Source organism: Salvelinus alpinus, chromosome 1 (genome assembly GCF_045679555.1).
Source record: "Salvelinus alpinus chromosome 1, SLU_Salpinus.1, whole genome shotgun sequence".
NCBI lineage: Eukaryota > Metazoa > Chordata > Actinopteri > Salmoniformes > Salmonidae > Salvelinus > Salvelinus alpinus.
In genome coordinates this window covers 43,464,525-43,482,576 of record NC_092086.1, presented here as the reverse complement: position 1 = coordinate 43,482,576, position 18,052 = coordinate 43,464,525, and the positions used below count along the sequence as shown (strand labels likewise).

At 40.9% G+C, this 18,052-nt stretch overlaps 2 protein-coding genes and 1 pseudogene across 5 annotated transcripts; 1 reads left to right on the top strand and 2 right to left on the bottom strand.

The window, feature by feature from the left end:
* Nucleotides 1–1,144: 1,144 nt before the first annotated feature.
* Nucleotides 1,145–9,873, bottom strand: LOC139576984 (PRKCA-binding protein-like). Of its 3 annotated transcripts, none has more exons than XM_071403681.1 (13): nucleotides 9,671–9,873; nucleotides 8,935–9,004; nucleotides 7,325–7,436; nucleotides 6,977–7,105; nucleotides 5,907–5,973; nucleotides 5,160–5,249; nucleotides 4,643–4,696; nucleotides 4,488–4,550; nucleotides 4,153–4,286; nucleotides 3,870–3,962; nucleotides 3,690–3,740; nucleotides 3,423–3,567; nucleotides 1,145–2,859 (listed from the first exon to the last, which is right to left on the bottom strand). In XM_071403681.1, exons 2-13 carry the CDS (start codon nucleotides 8,973–8,975, stop codon nucleotides 2,600–2,602), a joined length of 1,239 nt encoding a protein of 412 aa, XP_071259782.1. In that variant the 5' UTR covers nucleotides 8,976–9,004; nucleotides 9,671–9,873; the 3' UTR covers nucleotides 1,145–2,599. The 3 variants fall into 3 exon arrangements, with proteins under 3 accessions (XP_071259782.1, XP_071259763.1, XP_071259772.1); XM_071403662.1 differs by having other exon boundaries at nucleotides 8,935–9,000; nucleotides 9,671–9,810; XM_071403671.1 differs by lacking the exon at nucleotides 9,671–9,873 and adding an exon at nucleotides 9,255–9,387.
* Nucleotides 7,034–12,953, top strand: LOC139577000 (galectin-2-like). Of its 2 annotated transcripts, none has more exons than XM_071403698.1 (5): nucleotides 7,034–7,127; nucleotides 11,197–11,292; nucleotides 11,700–11,779; nucleotides 12,233–12,404; nucleotides 12,670–12,953. In XM_071403698.1, exons 2-5 carry the CDS (start codon nucleotides 11,278–11,280, stop codon nucleotides 12,814–12,816), a joined length of 414 nt encoding a protein of 137 aa, XP_071259799.1. In that variant the 5' UTR covers nucleotides 7,034–7,127; nucleotides 11,197–11,277; the 3' UTR covers nucleotides 12,817–12,953. The 2 variants fall into 2 exon arrangements, with proteins under 2 accessions (XP_071259799.1, XP_071259791.1); XM_071403690.1 differs by lacking the exon at nucleotides 7,034–7,127 and adding an exon at nucleotides 10,553–10,670.
* An 8-nt stretch (nucleotides 12,954–12,961) lies between these two features.
* On the bottom strand, nucleotides 12,962–16,457 carry LOC139561352 (interferon-induced very large GTPase 1-like; annotated as a pseudogene).
* Between the last annotated feature and the right edge of the window lie 1,595 nt (nucleotides 16,458–18,052).

The window sequence follows — 18,052 nt, the reverse complement described above, 5'->3', positions numbered from 1 at the left end:
AGACCAAAGATAACCCTGAAGGAGCTGCAAAGCTACACAGCGGAGATTGGAGTATCTGTCAATAGGACAACTTTAAGCAGCACACTTCACAGAGCTGGGCTTTATGGAAGAGTGGCCAGAAAAAAGCCATTGCTTAAAGTAAAAAATAAGCAAACAAGTTTGGTGTTTGCCAAAAGGCATGTGGGAGACTCCCCAAACATATGGAAGAAGGTACTCTGGTCAGATGAGACTAAAATTTAGCTTTTTGGCCATCAAGCAAAACGCTATGTCTGGCGCAAACCCAACACCTCTCATCACCCTGAGAAAACCATCCCCACAGTGAAGCATGGTGGTGGCAGCATCATGCTGTGGGGATGTTTTTCATCAGCAGGGACTGGCAAACTGTTCAGAATTGAAGGAATGGCGGATGGCGCTAAATACAGGGAAATTCTTGAGGGAAACATGTTTCAGTCCTCCAGAGATTTGAGACTGGGACGGAGGTTCACCTTCCAGCAGGACAATGACCCTAAGCATACTGTTAAAGCAACACTCGAGTGGTTTAAGGGGAAGCCCAGACCTCAATCCAATTGAAAATCTGTGGTATGACTTAAAGATTGCTGTACACCAGCGGAACCCATCCACCTTGAAGGAACTGGAGCAGTTTTGCCTTGAAGAATGGGCAAAAATCCCAGTGGCTAGATGTGCCAAGCTTATAGAGACATACCTCAAGAGACTTGCAGCTGTAATTGCTGCAAAAGGTGGCTCTACAAAGTATTGACTTTGGGGAGGGTGAATAGTTATGCATGCTCAAGTGTTTTTTGTGTCTTATTTCTTATTTGTTTCACAATAAAAAATATTTAGTATCTTCAAAGTGGTAGGCATGTTGTGTAAATCAAATGATAAACTCCCCCAAAATAAATTTTAATTCCAGGTTGTAAGGCAACAAAATAGGATAAATGCCAAGGGGGTGAATACTTTCGCAAGCCACTGTAAATGTTTTACTCACGTCGGCAACGGAGAAGGAGAGCCCACAGTCCTTGGTAGCGGGCTGCGTCGGGGGCACCGTGTTATCCTCAAAGCGTGCGAAGAATGTCACATGTAAACATGTGATCCAAACAATCAAGTTATATTTTGTATCTTAATAACACACAGAATGGTTACCAAATATTTTTTTGCAGAAACTTTAATTAAATCAGAATAATTAATGTATCCTTCTGCCACACAACATGTAACATAAACAAAGACAGAAGAGCTCAACACAAGATTAAAACACCCATAATAAATAAAAATATTCAATATCTTCATAAAATAAAACATTCTGGAAGCTCCAGCAATGTAAATTCCAGTATATTCTTTATATTGTAAATCCTTTATGAACCCATGGTTTTCACAATGGATACATACTGTATTTGAATAATACATGAAGCATAGAGGAAAATAAAAACAATTTACACAAAAATATCAAATTGGTATAATGTTCAAGGTTCACTTTGTTTGTGGAACTGAGCAAGAGTAGCAATGTAACCAGATTAAAGCTTCAGCACAAAATCAATACAGTTCAGTAGTTGACAAATCAAAACATAAAGACAAAGGTCCCTTTGATTAAATACATTCCAATTTGAAAGAACACAGCCCCTCTACTGCACTTGTTTTATGATTATTAAACTGTAGTGGGGCTGAGAATCTAGCATCGGGTGCAGCAGCGAGACAGAGAAATCCTTAACAATGACAGAAAAAGACAAGTAACAAAAAACACACTGGAATTATAACATTTCATTTGACCGAGGTTCCTTCATTCAGTTTAAAATGCTGTTTGGGCTGAACCTTGCCCTCTCATCCTTTAGAAGTGATTTGTACCTCACTCTGTTCAGCTACCCCATTAAAATTCCATGTGGTTTAGTGCAGATAGAATGCAAAATATTGAGTGGGACTGTTAAACTTGTAACATCAGGGCTTGTGTCAATGGAAAATGAGTCCTATTTTGGTCTGTGGCCAGCCCTGGTTAATGATCACTCTTAATCATGTGCTCGCCCCAAATGACTACATCATTTTATTGGGAACAGCATTTAACCGCTGTCATCTCATCAAGACAGGACTGGCCACTTGTTGAGAATAGACTCGTCTGTCCACATATGATTCAAATGAGACTGAAGGCACCCCAAACATATATACACTCCTAAACTGAAGCATCAGCACCTAAAACCTGTAGATAAAAATACACTTTGCTCAATCATTCTGTAACATACTATGCTGCACTCATTTAGCAACAATATCATTTTTTTGTTAGGGAAATATCATCCACCAATCTGATATGCGTGTTTGGTAGGAACTAGAAATAAACTTGCAGAATAAACTGACCCAGAAAAAACCCATTGAATCAATTCAAGCCCCACAAAGTTAGTTACAGTGATGGCTGTCAATGGTGGAAATGGTATTGGTTACAGTAGTTTGCAATAGTTAGTTCCAGTACAGTTGAATAGCAGCAATTCACAGTAGTATTTTCCATTGTGATGACTTTGCTGACCATTTCCACATATTTAACTAATCATTGCTAAGTAAATGCAGAGTGGCAGTTGATAGACGTAGGTGGAATTTTGCTCCAGAAAACAATCATTAACTCTCAATAATCATCAATCAGTTTTTCAGCACCGTTCTCAGCCTGCTTGCCAGCACCCCCATCCTGTTCTTCACTTCCTCCTCCCTCCTCCTCTTCCTCTTCCTCTGTGAAGGAGCGTGACTGGCTGCCGTAGTTGATCATTGTGCGTGAGAGGTCCACCTCGATGGGGAAGACGTCAGCATCCTTCAGCACGGCGTAGCACTCGTCGTAGTAGCGCGACATGCCTGACACAAAACGCTGCAGCTGGAACACGATGTCCTGGACTGAAGGGAAGCAGGAAGGGAAAAGGGTGTTAACACGCACCCTACCTTTATACCACACTTTAGACAGATCTGGTATTTCCTAGCAGTGCAGATGTCAAAGAAAGGGTTGTTTACAATTAGTAGGCCATCTGTGCCGAGAAACGCTCAGCCTGATACATTAGTATATCGTGAAGCAGGGAGAGAGGGACTGATCATACATTGGATAAAATTTACCCACACTGGGCACAGATGTCAGTTCAACGTCTAGTTTTGATTTACATTTGATTGTTGAATTCAAGTTAGTTGAAACCTCAATCTAAAAGAATTATTATAAAGTTGGGTGGGGAAAAAAATACAACATTCCCTTGCGTTGATGATTTTGCAAATCCAATCAGTTTTCCACGTGGAAACAACGTTGATATACCCAGTTTTTGCCTAGTGGGAAGGCTTATATCCATTAGTAATGGGCAAACAGAGAGAGACTGTTTGGAGAGATACTCTGGCCACTTATTACAGGTAGCTGGACAGAGCGTTAATGGAGAGGATGATTCTCCTAGGTAGACAGACACAGAGAGAGAACAAACCATGTTTCTGGTCCAGTAGCTCAATCTTCTCCAGCACATCCTTTCTCATCTTGGCGAACCGAGCACGGGCCTCCTGTCGACACCGCAGCACAAGCCGGTACTCGTAGTTCCCGGTGCCGACGCGATACATAGGCTCTCCCATCGCCTAAGGAAACACACAGGTATATAAGAAAAACTAAATTAAACACGCTACATAGATCCACTTTGTTACTCAATGACATCAGTGTTTCTGTGTGGACTACAGGCATAGGAAGGTAAGGTACTCACAATGCAGCTGTACTCTTCATCGTCCATCTCCTTCACTTTCAGACAGTAAGACTGGAACACAAAATGGATTAACCTTTACGCCAATGACTAACACATTAGAAATATAAACGCTTCGGTTCAGTTTAGACCCTGTTTTTAGTTGATCAATGTTGACATTTTGAATAAGGGGTCTGCTCTCACCAAGTACTCAAATTTGACGTCCAGGTATTTGCGGATGGTGAGCTTGGTGTCTGGTATAGCCTTATGAAGGTAGGTGTTCAGGTCATGGAGCATCTACAAAACAGGAGACAGAGAGGAACATGATTAATTGATTCCCAATATATATATGGATGTGTGGGGATGTAAGTTATCTAATCTAGGTATATGCAGGAGTGAATGTAAGCTTGTTGGGGTGTTGGCATATGAATCCTGTTAATGGTTTGTGTATTGATTTGACTGTTTGTTAATGTCTTCTACTACTCACTGGCTTGATGGTCTTTAGCAGCTGGATACCGTACTTCTCCATGTTGCGATGGGCCTCAGCAAACTTCACAAAGGCCTCACTGGCTGCAGCCTGAGGCTCCCGTACCCCGATCACAGAGAACACATCCCCAAACGCTGAGGGTCGTCCAGGCAGAGGGAGAGAGTGGAACAATCAAACATCATCCAGTCTCATGGCATGCAACACATTACTGTAAATACAAACCTGTTCACTTTCAGTGTGAGGGAGCTTGAGTATGATCATAGTACATGGTTATATTGTGTCTAGATCTGTAGTTTAATATAATGTTTGTGTAGTTTCAAGGCGTGGTAACTCACCTCTGTGTGTCTGAGAGAGTTCAAAGAAGGCTCTGAGCAGTCTTTTCGTGTGCTCCATCAGGCCTGTAAAGAGACAAACAAGGACAGTGGTGCATGAAGAGGGGAGAACGTATGGAGAATGTCACACATAATAACATTAATCATTTAAAAAATACCTTTGTACAGCTCCGCTGTTTTCTCCAACTCCTCCAGTCTCTTCACCAGACCATCTGAAAAAGAAAAGGGCCTAGTATGAGGACACTTACAGTAGTAGCATAGTGCCCCTCTCCGGTCCTCTCAGATGATATCAGTCATCATGAGATTGCACAGAGCTTATGCAGTGGCCGTGTCCGAATACCCATACTAGCATACTAGATAGCATCTGAAAAAAAGTTGTGACATATTTTAAATAGTACTCCGAATGAGTCATCTAATACGTGATTGCGTTGACTCCCGCCATTCGTTCATTTTGGTATTCTGCAAGATCAAATACCGAAATGAGTATATAGTTTATGTAGTACGCTAGTATAGTTATTCGGACAGGGCCAGTATCTTAGGGGTGATGTCAACTAAATTGGCTTCAATTGACTGTAATTGGCTTCAAGTGTATGCAATGAGAAAAGTAAAGTCAGAAATAATAGAAATCTATAACATGGCCAGACGGATGGACAGTGTGTTTTGTCCCAGTCTCACCATTGCAGAGTATGGCTCTGCTGAGCCCCAGAGCGTCAGCTGTACCAGAGCTCATGTTCTCCACCAGGCGGTGCTTCACCTTCTTCAGCACTAAAACACACCAGATAACACACACCACAATGTAAAAACATACTATGACGGTAGCATCTGTCGGTCTGGTGAGTAAGAATGGTACTCTACCTATATATAGGAAACTGCCAACATAAAGGAAACACTTGAGTAAATGAGGGATACAATGTACTGTATATTGAAAGTAGGTGCTTCCACACAGTTGTGGAATTAGAGTCATGTATAAAAATGCTAGGCAGGCCCAGTTGCCCAATATTTTGGCTACCATGGCTAGAATATATCTTAGTGACTTTGCAAGAGGGATGATTGTTGGGGCAAGTTTGACAAGAGCTTCAGTGACGAAGACTGCTCAATTTGCTGATGTTTCACGATATGCCACGGCCGTGCCAGTCACCCGATCTCAACCCCATTGAACACTTATGGGAGATTCTGGAGCAGCGCCTGAGACAGCCTTTTCCACCACCATCAACAAAACAACAAATTATGGAATTTCTTGTGGAAGAATGGTGTCGCATCCCTCCAGTAGAGTTCCAGACACTTGTAGAATCTATGCCAAGGAGGTTTGAATCTGTTCTAGCGGCTTGTGGTGGCCCAACGTCCTATTGAGACACTATGTTGGTGTTTCCTTTATTTTGTCAATTACCTGTATATTTTAGAGATGTATTCTGCGACTGTTACCTATGTCCAGTGACTTCCCCTGTTTGGGGTCAGCCTGCAGCTTGTTGTAGTGGATCGTTGCTTCTCCCTGCAAAGACAAGAGGAATGAATGGAAGAGATAAGACAGTCACTCAAACACCACCTCAGTATAATTAAAACCATGATGCAAATCTACAGACACTTCCCCCAGGGGTCATATTACTCTAACTAAAATATATAGCCTATGGAGTTCCCCCAGGCAATACAGTATTGATAGATCTACCTAACATTGGCTTTCTCCCCTGGTTAGTCTGGGGACTCACGTTACAGGCAGGTTATTGTCAACCAGGTATTGACAAACAATCCATGTGTACAAAGTGTGTCTGCAACTAATTTCAACTGAAAATCATGAAGGACAAGACTGCACAATATAGCAGTCTTTAAGCCAAACAAAGGTGCTTCTGCAAGTGCAGGAACATAAGAATTACAGCTCCTCTGATAAAACTGCACAAAGTTTTCAAGTAATATCAATAAACACCACTGTGACAATTTAAACTCAGTGGGCATAGCATGCAAAAAAATGAAAGCGTCAGCGAAGCCTAAGGGCAACAATGGCACATACTAATCCTTTATACAGACAGTGGAGCATCTCTCCCCATCTCTCTAATCCTGAGCACAGACCATGGTGGGGTAGTCATTGAACTCGCATAGCTTCCTGTGTCATCACAATGGATTTAAAAACAACATTGCCACTCCACACTGGTGACGTGAGGGTCCAAACTCCTGGCTATCGTCCTGTTCTCACTAGCTCCGCTGAACGATCTGAGGTGTCCATATTATTTAACATCTAGTAGTGACCGCAGCCCTTTTCAGACTGACTGGTAATTTACTGCTAAAAAACACAGAATCCAGAATTAAATACTGTGGCTTTGGACTTTATTTTTATCTACTGGTAAGTGTCAGTCTTGTTAGTCTTGTCAGTGTTGGTACATGGTTTGGGTTGTGTGGCTAACAAAAAAATAACTATAAGAAATACACTAACTGGTTTGTAGTCTTTTGCAGTATCAAACCAAAATTGATTGAAAAGCTGATTCCAAGCCCTCTTATTGTACCTGGACAGCCTGAATCATCTTTGCCACCTCCACCTTTGTCTTGCCCTTCACAGGTTTGCCGTTCACTCCTGTGATCTCATCGCCAGCCGCCAGAGTCCCCTCCAGAGCAGCAGGGGTGTTGTCAAAGACCTGACAGAGATCCCAGTTACAGGTAAAGAATAGATCCAATAATGACAAAAACCAAGCCATAAGCCTTAAAACAAACTGCTTTAAGAAAGTTCAAGATAATGGTTTATACAATGCATCTATAATCTAATGTTTCTGATTTAGTTAACACTCTGGATACATAGCTACTGAACCAAACAACCGCTCTAATGGACTGAGGTACAGTATAGAGGTACATAATACCTGTACAATGTAGAGACAGGGACAGTACTGCGCCCCACCCCCGATGCTGATCCCTATCAGGTTCTGAGCATCCTTCTTCAGTGATATAGTCCCAGGGACTGTAGGGATCCCCCTGTTGAAGAATAATTGGAGATCTTTTTAATACATTGTCTGTCTAGTGTCCACAATATGATTTGGGAAAGCAAGCGCTGTCAAAGCCAATTAGATTAGATGTACAGTGCATTTGGAAAGTATTCAGACCACTTCACTTTTTCCACATTTTGTTACGTTACAGCCTTATTCTAAAATTGATTAAATAGTTTTTTCTCTTCATCAATCTGTACACAATACCCCCATAATGGCAAAGCAAAGACCCTTTACTCAGTACTTTGATGAAGCACCTTTGGCAGCGATTACAGCCTCAAGTCTTCTTGGGTATGACGCTACAAGCTTGGCACACCTGTATTTGGGGAGTTTCTCCCATTATTTTCAGGTCTCTCAAGAGATGTTTGATCAGGTTCAAGTCCGGGCTCTGGCTGGGCCACTCAAGGACATTCAGAGACTTGTCCCGAAGCCACTCCTGCGTTGTCTTGGCTGTGTGCTTTGGGTCATTGTTGTCAAGGTGAACCTTCGCCCGAGTCTGAGGTCCTGAGTGCTCTGGAGCAGGTTTTCATCAAGGATCTCTCTGTACTTTGCTCCGTTCATCTTTCCCTTGATCCTGACTAGTCTCTGATTCCCTGCTACTGAAAAACATCCCCAAAGCATGATGCTGCCACCGTAGGGATGGTATTGGCCAGGTGATGAGCGGTGCCTGGTTCCCCCCTGATGTGATGCTTGGCATTCAGGCCAAAGAGTTCAATCTTGGTTTCATCAGACTAGAGAATCTTGTTTCTCATGGTAAGATTCCTTTAGGTGCCTTTTGGCAAACTCCAAGCGGACTGTCTTGTGCCTTTTACTGGAGGAATGGCTTCAGTCAAGCCACTCTAGCATAAAAGCCTGATTGGTGGAGTGCTGCAGAGATGGTTGTCCTTCTGGAAGGTTCTCCCATCTCCACAGAGGAACTCTGGAGCTCTGTCAGCGTGACCGTCGGGTTCTTGGTCAGTTTGGCCAGGCGGCCAGCTCTAGGAAGAGTCTTGGTGGTTCCAAACTTCTTCCATATAAGAATGATGGAGGCAACTGTTGTTGGGGACCTTCAATGCTGCAGACATTTTTTGGTACCCTTCCCCAGATCTCTGTCTTGACACAATCCTGTCTCGAAGCACTACAGACAATTCCTTCAACCTCATGGCTTGGTTTTTGCTCTGACATGCACTGTCAACTGTGGGACCTTATATAGACAAGTGTGTGCCTTTCCAAATGATGTCCAATCAATTGAATTTACCACAGGTGGACTCCAAACAAGTTGTAGAAACATCTCAAGGATGATCAATGGAAACAGGATGCACCTGAGCTCAATTTCGAGTCTCATGGCAAAGGGTCTGAATACTTATGTAAATAAGGTATTTCTGTTAGAAATGTTTGCATATATATATATATATATATATATATATATATAAAACCTATATATATATATATATAAAACCTGTTTTCACATGTAGAACATGAAAAGGATGCAAATCATATTTACTTACAGTTTGTCCTCCTCCAACTCATAGTCCATGTCTGTGAACATTCCAGGACTGTTTATCCTGTATAATCTGTCTAAGAGGAAAACAAGAATGGCATTGATTAATCTTAGTCTATAAAGACATTAAAAAAATAAGTTAACTAGTTACGGCACACAAAATTCCATCCCAGGTTAAGGTTGCCAATGCTGACACAGTAAGTGTAACAGAATATGTGGGCAACAAATATAACTAGAAAGCTTTATTTGCTGGCAAGAAATTGGAATTAGCTAGTCAGTTAATGATGAAGCCAACGGTAGATAGTTGAGCCTAGCTTGAACCAGTACCTGGGCGACGATGAATATGACGAGATCGTCGTCTTCACAAGCACAGCTAGTCGGTCCTGGTTCAAGACTAGCTAGGCTTTTATTTAACTAGGCAAGTCAGTTAAGAACAAGTTCTTATTTACAATGACGGCCTACCCCGGCCAAACCCTAACGACGCTGGGCCAATTGTGCGCCGCCCTATGGGACTCCCAATCACGGCCGGTTGTGATACAGCCTGGAATCGAACCAGAGTCTGTAGTGACGCCTCTAGCACAGCGATGCAGTGCCTTGGAACGCTGCGCCGTAGCTAGCCACTTCCCTAAAAAAATGTTAGTTTACTTGCTTGCTAGGCTACCCAATGTTGGCAGCTGTCAGCAGTATGTATATTGCAAATGAGCATGATAAAAAAGAAAGGTGGCCAATGGCCAGCTATTTACCTCCGACAGTTGATGACGCGCGTTGTTATCTTAACACAAACGTTTATCTCATGCCCCTGGGGAATGTTTCTTTAAATGTACATTTTATTTTAGATTATTTTGTATTTCTTCGCACCACTTCACGGGTTATTCATCTGTCAAAAAGAAGATTCTGTTTACTTGTCCTCGTCACTTCCGGGAATTTGGCGGAAACTGTCACTGATTCCTTTTTCCTCTTTCCCCATAGATATTTTTATTTATTAAACAGTAACATGCAAAACAGCGCTATCCTGAACCCTTGGGACGTCCCACCCTTACCTTATCCCTACCCTAAACATAATCCTTACCTAACCTTAACCCTTACCTTAACCATTTAATGTTTCTACTTCAATGGGGTAGGGAGGTCCCAAGAATTCCAGATAGCAAGGATCATACTGTTTTGGACTGGATTTCAATATTATATCATAAAATTCATGAACACGCTGTTATTTAAGATATGTATAAAATATTATTTGTGGATTCATCTTCTTATTCTACCTGATGCCTTTTCTAAAAGATTTTCAATAGCGTTTTTGTGTGTTTTGCACTTGGAAGACCATTCAAAGACTAAAAGGTTGATAGGATAGGGACGTAGTCACACTTTCCCAGCACATATATCTGAATATACTGTTGATTCATAAAATCTATTCATTGTTGTATTTGTTAAGGGCAGATCATGCACTTTAACTGTCCAGTGTTTCCAGATTTCTAATAAATATGACCTATAATTAATTACAATATTAGTTAAATAGTTATTTCCTTCAATTGTTTTTATTATATTAAAAAGCAGCTTTTCTGTGTTTGAAACAACAGAATGCTGTGGGCGTATACCAGTCGTTAAAAATATTAATGACAAGTAAACGACTTAATGGCCAGCTCAGCCAATGAGCCAATGAGACGTCTGGGCCAAAAACGTGACATCACGTTATATGAGGAAATAGCAAGTGTTTTTGAAACGGTCTGTTTGAGATACAACTTTAAGGTGGGGTTTGAAGTGTGTTTTCTTCTGAAATGTATGCTTTGGCCACAAAATATGAGTAAAAGATGAGTTGATAACATTATTTGGGTATGAGTTAACACAACATGATCTTTTAAAAGTGAGATTTTTCACTGGACAGTCATTTACTTTAAACACCGTCATTACAGCACCACTAGTGGCTGTCAGCCAATCAGCATTCAGGGCTCAAACCACCCAGTTTATAATATACAGTGCAGCACTACACAGTTGATTACTGATCAGAGTGACTTTGATCAAATATCAGGCTTTTCAATGTGAGTAAAAGCATCAGTTTAGTAGGCAACTATCTTCACTGCCAGTCTGCCACCAAGCGTCTTCTCATAACCTAGTATCAGGGTGTGAGTGAGAGAATCATTTTTATTTATTTATTGAATCATCATTTAGCACGCCTCACTATTATGCTAATCAGTGAGTGACCTGTGTGAGGAGAGTTGCGCACATAAAAGGATAGTTCAAACTTGCAACTAACATTCTACTCTCTGTATCTCAGGAAATAAGGGTATCTTGTCCGATCCCAGTCCGTCTTGCAACTCAAACCACATTCAGGGCCGCTTTCACCACCAGTGACAACATGGCAATGCCAATGGTAAGTCTCATTAACTTTCATGCATATGCTGATACTTTTATTCCACACAGTTACTTACTGAAGAGGCTGTGTTTATACAGACAGCCCAAATCTTATCTTTTGTGAGAAAAGATCAGAATTGGGCTGCCTGTGTAAACGCAGCCATAGTGGCCTACATGCTTACTGCACTCAGATATGTGTTGCTGAGTGAATTAATTTAAACGGTCAGGCCCTTGAGTCTTGATTATGTTTTGACAACATGGTAATTGTTGAAAAAGTAATCTATGCATGCACTGCACATTGTGATTCCAATGATTATTAAAAGTCAGTCATTAAATATTTTATAACCCAACATGACATATTAAAATACAAAATCACTTTTACCTTATGTTCAAAAGCACTCAATTTAATTATATGGTTCTTCATAGGAACTTGAGCTGAAGCATGTGGAGCTGAGAGCTGGAGACCAGTTCAAAGTACAGGGGAGGATTATGGATGAGGCTGAGAGGTACATGTAAACATTTTAATTTTATTTAACTAGGAAAGTCAGTTAAGAACAAATTCTTGTTTACAATGACGGCCTACCCCGGCCAAACCCGGACGATGCGGGGCCAATTGTGAGCCGCCCTATGGGACTCCCAATCACAGCCGGATGTGATGCAGCCTGGATTCGAACCAGGTACTGCAGTGACGCCTCTTGCACTGAGATGCAGTGTCTGCACCACTTGGGAGCTGCATTTAACTGTTTTTTGTGTTTATATCACACAGAGGGACCCATAAATTAATCTTATGCATAAAAAAATTATAAACTTCCAGGTTCACAAATTATTGCTCGAAAGAGGAGAGGACGGACCAGAGAATGGTTTTGTTTTGGTATACTGTATGCGTGAAATCAATTAATGTTAGACAAACATGTATTAGGGTTTCTGGAATTATGTGATTTCCTATTTCCCATATCCAGGTTCCAGATCGACCTGGGCTGTGATGAAGATGACCTGGCACTGCACTTTAACCCACGCTTCAATGATGACACTGATGGTACTGTGCTCGTGTGCAACTCAAAGATTGCCGGCTGCTGGGGTGATGAGAAGAGAGAGATCCACAATCCACTCCAAAGGGGTTCTACATTCAAGGTGTGAAAATGGAGGTTGAAAATATGGAGGGAGGGGGGTTTGATCCTGACTATAAAAATGGAGAATCTTGGGCATAATGTTTCAGGTGTTCAATATAACAGAAACAATTAGGGCCTATGTCCATGTAATCTCCCGCTAGTATCATTTTAAGGAAACTAGCGCTAATGCTTAGTCCAGCTTGTTCGTTGCAATTGGCCATGTGGGTGTAAGGGTGAATGTGCTACAACACTAATGATGTAAACAAATGGGGTTTCTCCCTCTCAAGATTGTGCTGAAGCTGACGGGCGACATGTTTGAAGTGGAGATGCCTGATGGACAGGAGATCCAGTTCCCCAATCGTGAAGGCCTAGATGTCATTACCTACATTCGTATCAAAGGAGACCTCAAACTTACTTCTTTCAAAATCTACTAGACCCCAATATATGAGGGGTGATTTAGTTAGATCAATGGGTTAGGACAGGAGCAATGACATTCATCAAATCATTGTTCTAATATATGTATTAGTGAACTGTTGGACATATTAAATATGTATCTGGGTTGACCACAGTCTATCACTGTTTATCTTTTTTCCCATAGTATGGTATATTTGTTGCAATAATATTTACAATCGCACGTACACTAAACACAAGGGTAATATGAGGATGAGGTTATGAAACTATTTGCCCTGGAATTTTAGGTCATAATACCTTTCCAGATCTTCTTGAAATCGACAAACAAACCACTTCCAGTATGGAAGTTCAGAGAGGTCTGGTGTGATGCTCCAATCAGCAAATCCTGGGCCAGCTTTTCAGGATTCTTTCAAAATATATTTATCCTCTGATTCATGGGATGGGTAAAACCGGCCATTTACTTGTTACTGAAGTTGTACAAAAATCTATCCAAAATTCTACTGTGTCTTTGAAGTGGCATGCATTGATTCGTTTAGGGCGATGAAAAGGGACATTGTGATCCTTCGGTTTGTGCCCTTCCATGGTGTTTGTGCAGATGGCTTTACAGAAGGGACACCTTACCCAGCAGCAATCACAAAAATGTTTGATCAGAATCTCATCTGGCCTCTCCCTGAACTGCTTCATGCTCAGGAGTGACACATTGCTGAGGCTTCTGTTGATCTCCATGATTCTGTTGGCAAGACCTTCCCTTACCTCTTCTTCGAGGAAGTCAAAGTCGGTTATGTCACAGAAATCACTGAAATGATTTTCTGCAAATTTCAGCTCATCTTTTAGAGCACTGGAAAACTCTCTAAGCCACATGTTGGTGTCTCCATTCCTGTTTTTGACCGTCTTGTTGCTGTATGCACTGCATGGCTCACACACTGCTCTTTAACTTTTATGTTCCCTTCAATCAAGGCAAGGACTTTGGACCTTTTTGTGAGCATATATTTCTCTACATTCTCTCTCATAGATTTCTCAAAGTGTTTCCTTGGGTTGTGAATGTAGGTCATGAACTTGTCAAAATTCTCTTCCGCCAGTGATGTCAGGATGTGTTTCTCCGTGTTAGACCTGTTTCCACTGAATGGTGGGTGACTTAATTGCATTTCTCCAGCCAAGTCAATGGCCGTCTGGTCATAGACCGCTGTACAATCGATTATTTCAGTGTGTTGCAAATTCACTCAGCAAACACAGCTGCAGATGAGGAACCTTTGCAGTGTCTTTTGAAAATCTTGTTGTACTGTGTTCTCTTCTGCTCCAGGTAAGTAAGGGCATCATTGTTGCTTCTGAATTTGTTATGGGAATCTGCTAACTTACTTCCTGCAAGCTCACTTACTGTACATGAAGTGAAAGATCAATCGTAAATTCCTTTTTGAATGCATATTTTCTTATCTTAGATTCAAATTCCTTCATGCTTTCTTTGACATGAGTTGCTATTTCTTGCATGTAACTGTCATTGTCATTGAAACTTGTCTAAATTAGGGGTGAAAATAGCCAGTAGGCAATACGGTGCAGTATGAGTATCAGCAAAATAAATTATTATGAAATGATTATGGTGGATCAAACCTACTTTTTGAAGTGTTTTGTTTGGCAATCAGATGAAAACATCACACAACACCCATGATATGTGAAACTGAGCCTGCACAGACTGAAAAATAACAGTAAACGGGATAAGATGTTTACATACCACAGTATTCCGTCTAAGATTATCATATCCCAGGCATTTTATCCAGGCTTCTCATAAACGGGATACAAGCTTTTTGAGTTATTGTAAACGGGATATGATGTTCATATGCCTCAACTCAAAAACAGAATACTTAAGTATCCCGAATAATAACGGGATATTGATGTGCACTAAAAACTGCTATGGTGAAAGCCCTTCTGAATAAAAATAATCTAGATTCTTCAGCTTTTAGCAATTTTTGGCCAATCTCCAACCTTCCATTCTTAAGCAGAGTTCTGGAGAAATTGAAGTTCAAACAGCTAAATGATTTTTTAAGTGCCAACTATTTAAAAAAAAATACAATGTGGTTATTGTGCCCAGCACAGAGACAGCCTTAGTTAAGGTAGTAAATTATTATAGAGCCAACACAGATGCCAAACAGCTCTCTGTCCTTGTACTCTTAGATTTAAGTGCTGCATTCGACGCTGTTGACCATGATGTCCTTCTGGACAGACTGGAGAGGTGGGTTGGCCTCTCCGGTTCTAAATTGGTTTTAGACCTATTTAACCGGTCGAGAGTTTTTTGTGACCCTTGGTGAACATAACTCAGAGAAAATACATATCACATGTGGCGTTCCACAAGTTTCGAGTTTGGGTCCGGTACTGTTCAGTTTATATATGTTACCCCTTGGCAGCGTTATCAGAAAGCACAGCATTGATTTTCACTGCTACGCAGACGATACACAACTTTACATTTCTGTGTCACCAGAGGATTTTAGCTCCATGGATAAATGATTAGACTGTATTAGTGATTTAAATACTTGGTTGGCTCATAACTTCCTCCAGTTAAAGACCAAGGTACTTATTGTTGGAACCAAAGCACAGAGAGAGAATCTAGCCGCACATTTGAATTCACGGGCAATAAAGAAAAAACACCAGGTAAAAAATCTTGGTGTTATTTTCAATTCTGGACTACATTTTAAGTCACACATTAGGAATGTGACCAACATAGCTTTTTACCACCTGAGGAACATTGCCAAGGTGTGGCCGTTTCTCTCTCAGGCTGATACAGAGAGACTCATCCATGCTTTTATTACAAGTAGGCTAGACTACTGTAATGCTCTCCTGTCTGGTCTACCCAAGAAAGCCATTGGTCAACTGCAAAACATACAGAATGCTGCAGCACGGGTACTGACCAAGACCAGACAGAGAGCACACATTACACCGGTTTAAAGGTCTCTGCACTGGCTGCCTGTGAGTTTTAGAATTCCTTTTAAGATTCTTCTCTTGGTTTTTAAATCAATCCATGATTGTTCACCCCAATACATGTCAGACATGCTTTTAAGTTATGTACCCAGTAGGTCCCTCAGGTCCTCTGGCACTGTCCTTTTAACTATCCCAAAGTCTAGGACCAAGAGGCATGGAGAGCCTCCCATAGAACCTGAGGGGGGCCGAAACTGTGGACATATTTCAAATAGATCTTAAAACATATATTTTTAGCTTTGCTTTTCCTTAGGGTGCTTTTTAGTTGTTCAGTTTGTGTCATTCTTTTGTTTTTTACCTTATGTTTGTTGTGTAGTAAATATTGCAGCTTTTATTTTTATAGTTTTTTCCTGTCAAGCACATTGCGTTTCATTCCATTTCTGAAATGTGCTGTATAAAGCTTGATTTGATTTGCATGTAAACGTGGTCAATGACAATCGCCAAATGTCATTACACTTTTTGGTGTTTTGTAACAGATGTCTCTTTCCATTCATCAAATGGTGTGAGTGCACACAGTGCTCTCTGAAAAAAATAGACCCCCCCTCGAATGTCACCGTATAATTCCCACTCTGCCTTTTTTAATATGCGGCTGCTGCAACAAATGCATTGAGGACATACCTGATGCAGTTTTCTCCTCGCTTTGTGATCGGTCACCCCAATCTGTTTTCAGTTGCCGTTACCTGATCTCTTCATCATACATTTATCCTGTGTAGCAGCATGGATCATTTTCAGACACCATGAGGTCTATCTGTTCAAGTAATGTTGAAATCTCGATTGGATCATTCATACTCTTTTTGCAGGTGAGATACCTATTTCTACACATTTCTATGAGATCCATCAGATCATTGTTGTCCTTTAGATCACCCAACCCAAAGTCTTGATCATTCTTGTGGGTAAAGACGATTATTGTAAAGGCAAGGGCTCCCTCTCCAAGCATTCTTTCCAGCCACCCCACTCCCATTTTGAATTCATCAATAAGCTGACCCAATGGTAGAAGTCAGAGGACAGTATTGATACCCTGCTTATGCACAAGTGGACCTTTGTGATTCTCCTGGGTAAGTTCAGAACTCTGCAAGCCCAGCATGTTGATGACAGAGACACAACGACCGGACAAATCACACATCCTGGGTGCTATCTGTGAGAGTTCTGCTGCTGGTAGATCCTTTTGACCAAGAAGGAGATTTCCAGATTCAATCTCCATAGAATCAGTGCCACCAATCAATGCAATTGTCAGAACAGGTGTCACTGAAAAATTATTATAAGAACAATTAAATGTACATACTGTAAGTTAGCTGTAAATCACGTACAATGCTATGACATGATGGTTGACTAAAACAATCTCACCTGTCTTACTTATAATTGTAAGTTGCTCTGGATAAGAGCATCCACTAAATTACTCAAATGTAAATTTCTTACCACTTTCTGGGAAATTAGAAGATGTTATGATTTCTTTATTTTCTTCATCAGTCTTGCTTGTCTGTGCTGTGTTGACTCTCAATGTCTGTGATGTCAAGGGCCTCAGGCTCCAACTGTAGAAATAGTTGCCGTGCTTTAACACAAAAGCTCTAACTACTGAGAGATGTTGGTACAAATTGCCAAGTATTCTTGAAAGAGGTTTAACCTTACTTGTACAGGAAACACAATATCACTTATCTTGAACATTTCAATGACCCCCCAATTGTTTAACAATAGTATAAACACTGCTGTTGCAATATTTATTACAGCTTTCTTGCTCACTGTGTCAACATTATCCACGTTTCTTGAAATATGGGTGTCAGTAAAGTGATCCAGGTGAACCATGGTATCTTGATCTTGATGAGCCTAAGGAATTGTGCAAGTGGGGGTTAAACTTTCCTCACAACGATCCACCAAATCATCATTTTCGTTTTCAATGTCTGTTAGGTATAGACAGAGACAGGAGAGTTGTTTTTTGTTAGGATATTTCAAGATTTAATATTCACATGGTTCTATTTTAACAAATCTAACAATGGTAACTCTTAGTGCAATCACGCAGTGCTGTCAAATTGTGGGTGTGGCAGAAATATTTCAAACGCTGGCGGTGACGCAAAAGGGCAGGGTTTGGATGAATAAATAAATTGTAAGTGTGACAAGAGCTTGACCACTCACAGGCCAATCAACGTTCTTCATGGCTTTATACCAACCTTTATGCGGTTGTCTCAAATTGTGTAGATTATTAACAGTCTTTGCATTATAATCAACTCCTATTCGTCTGGAAGGCACGCAATATTGTGGATTGATCCAATTATTAAATAGCACACAGTAACGAATAATAGC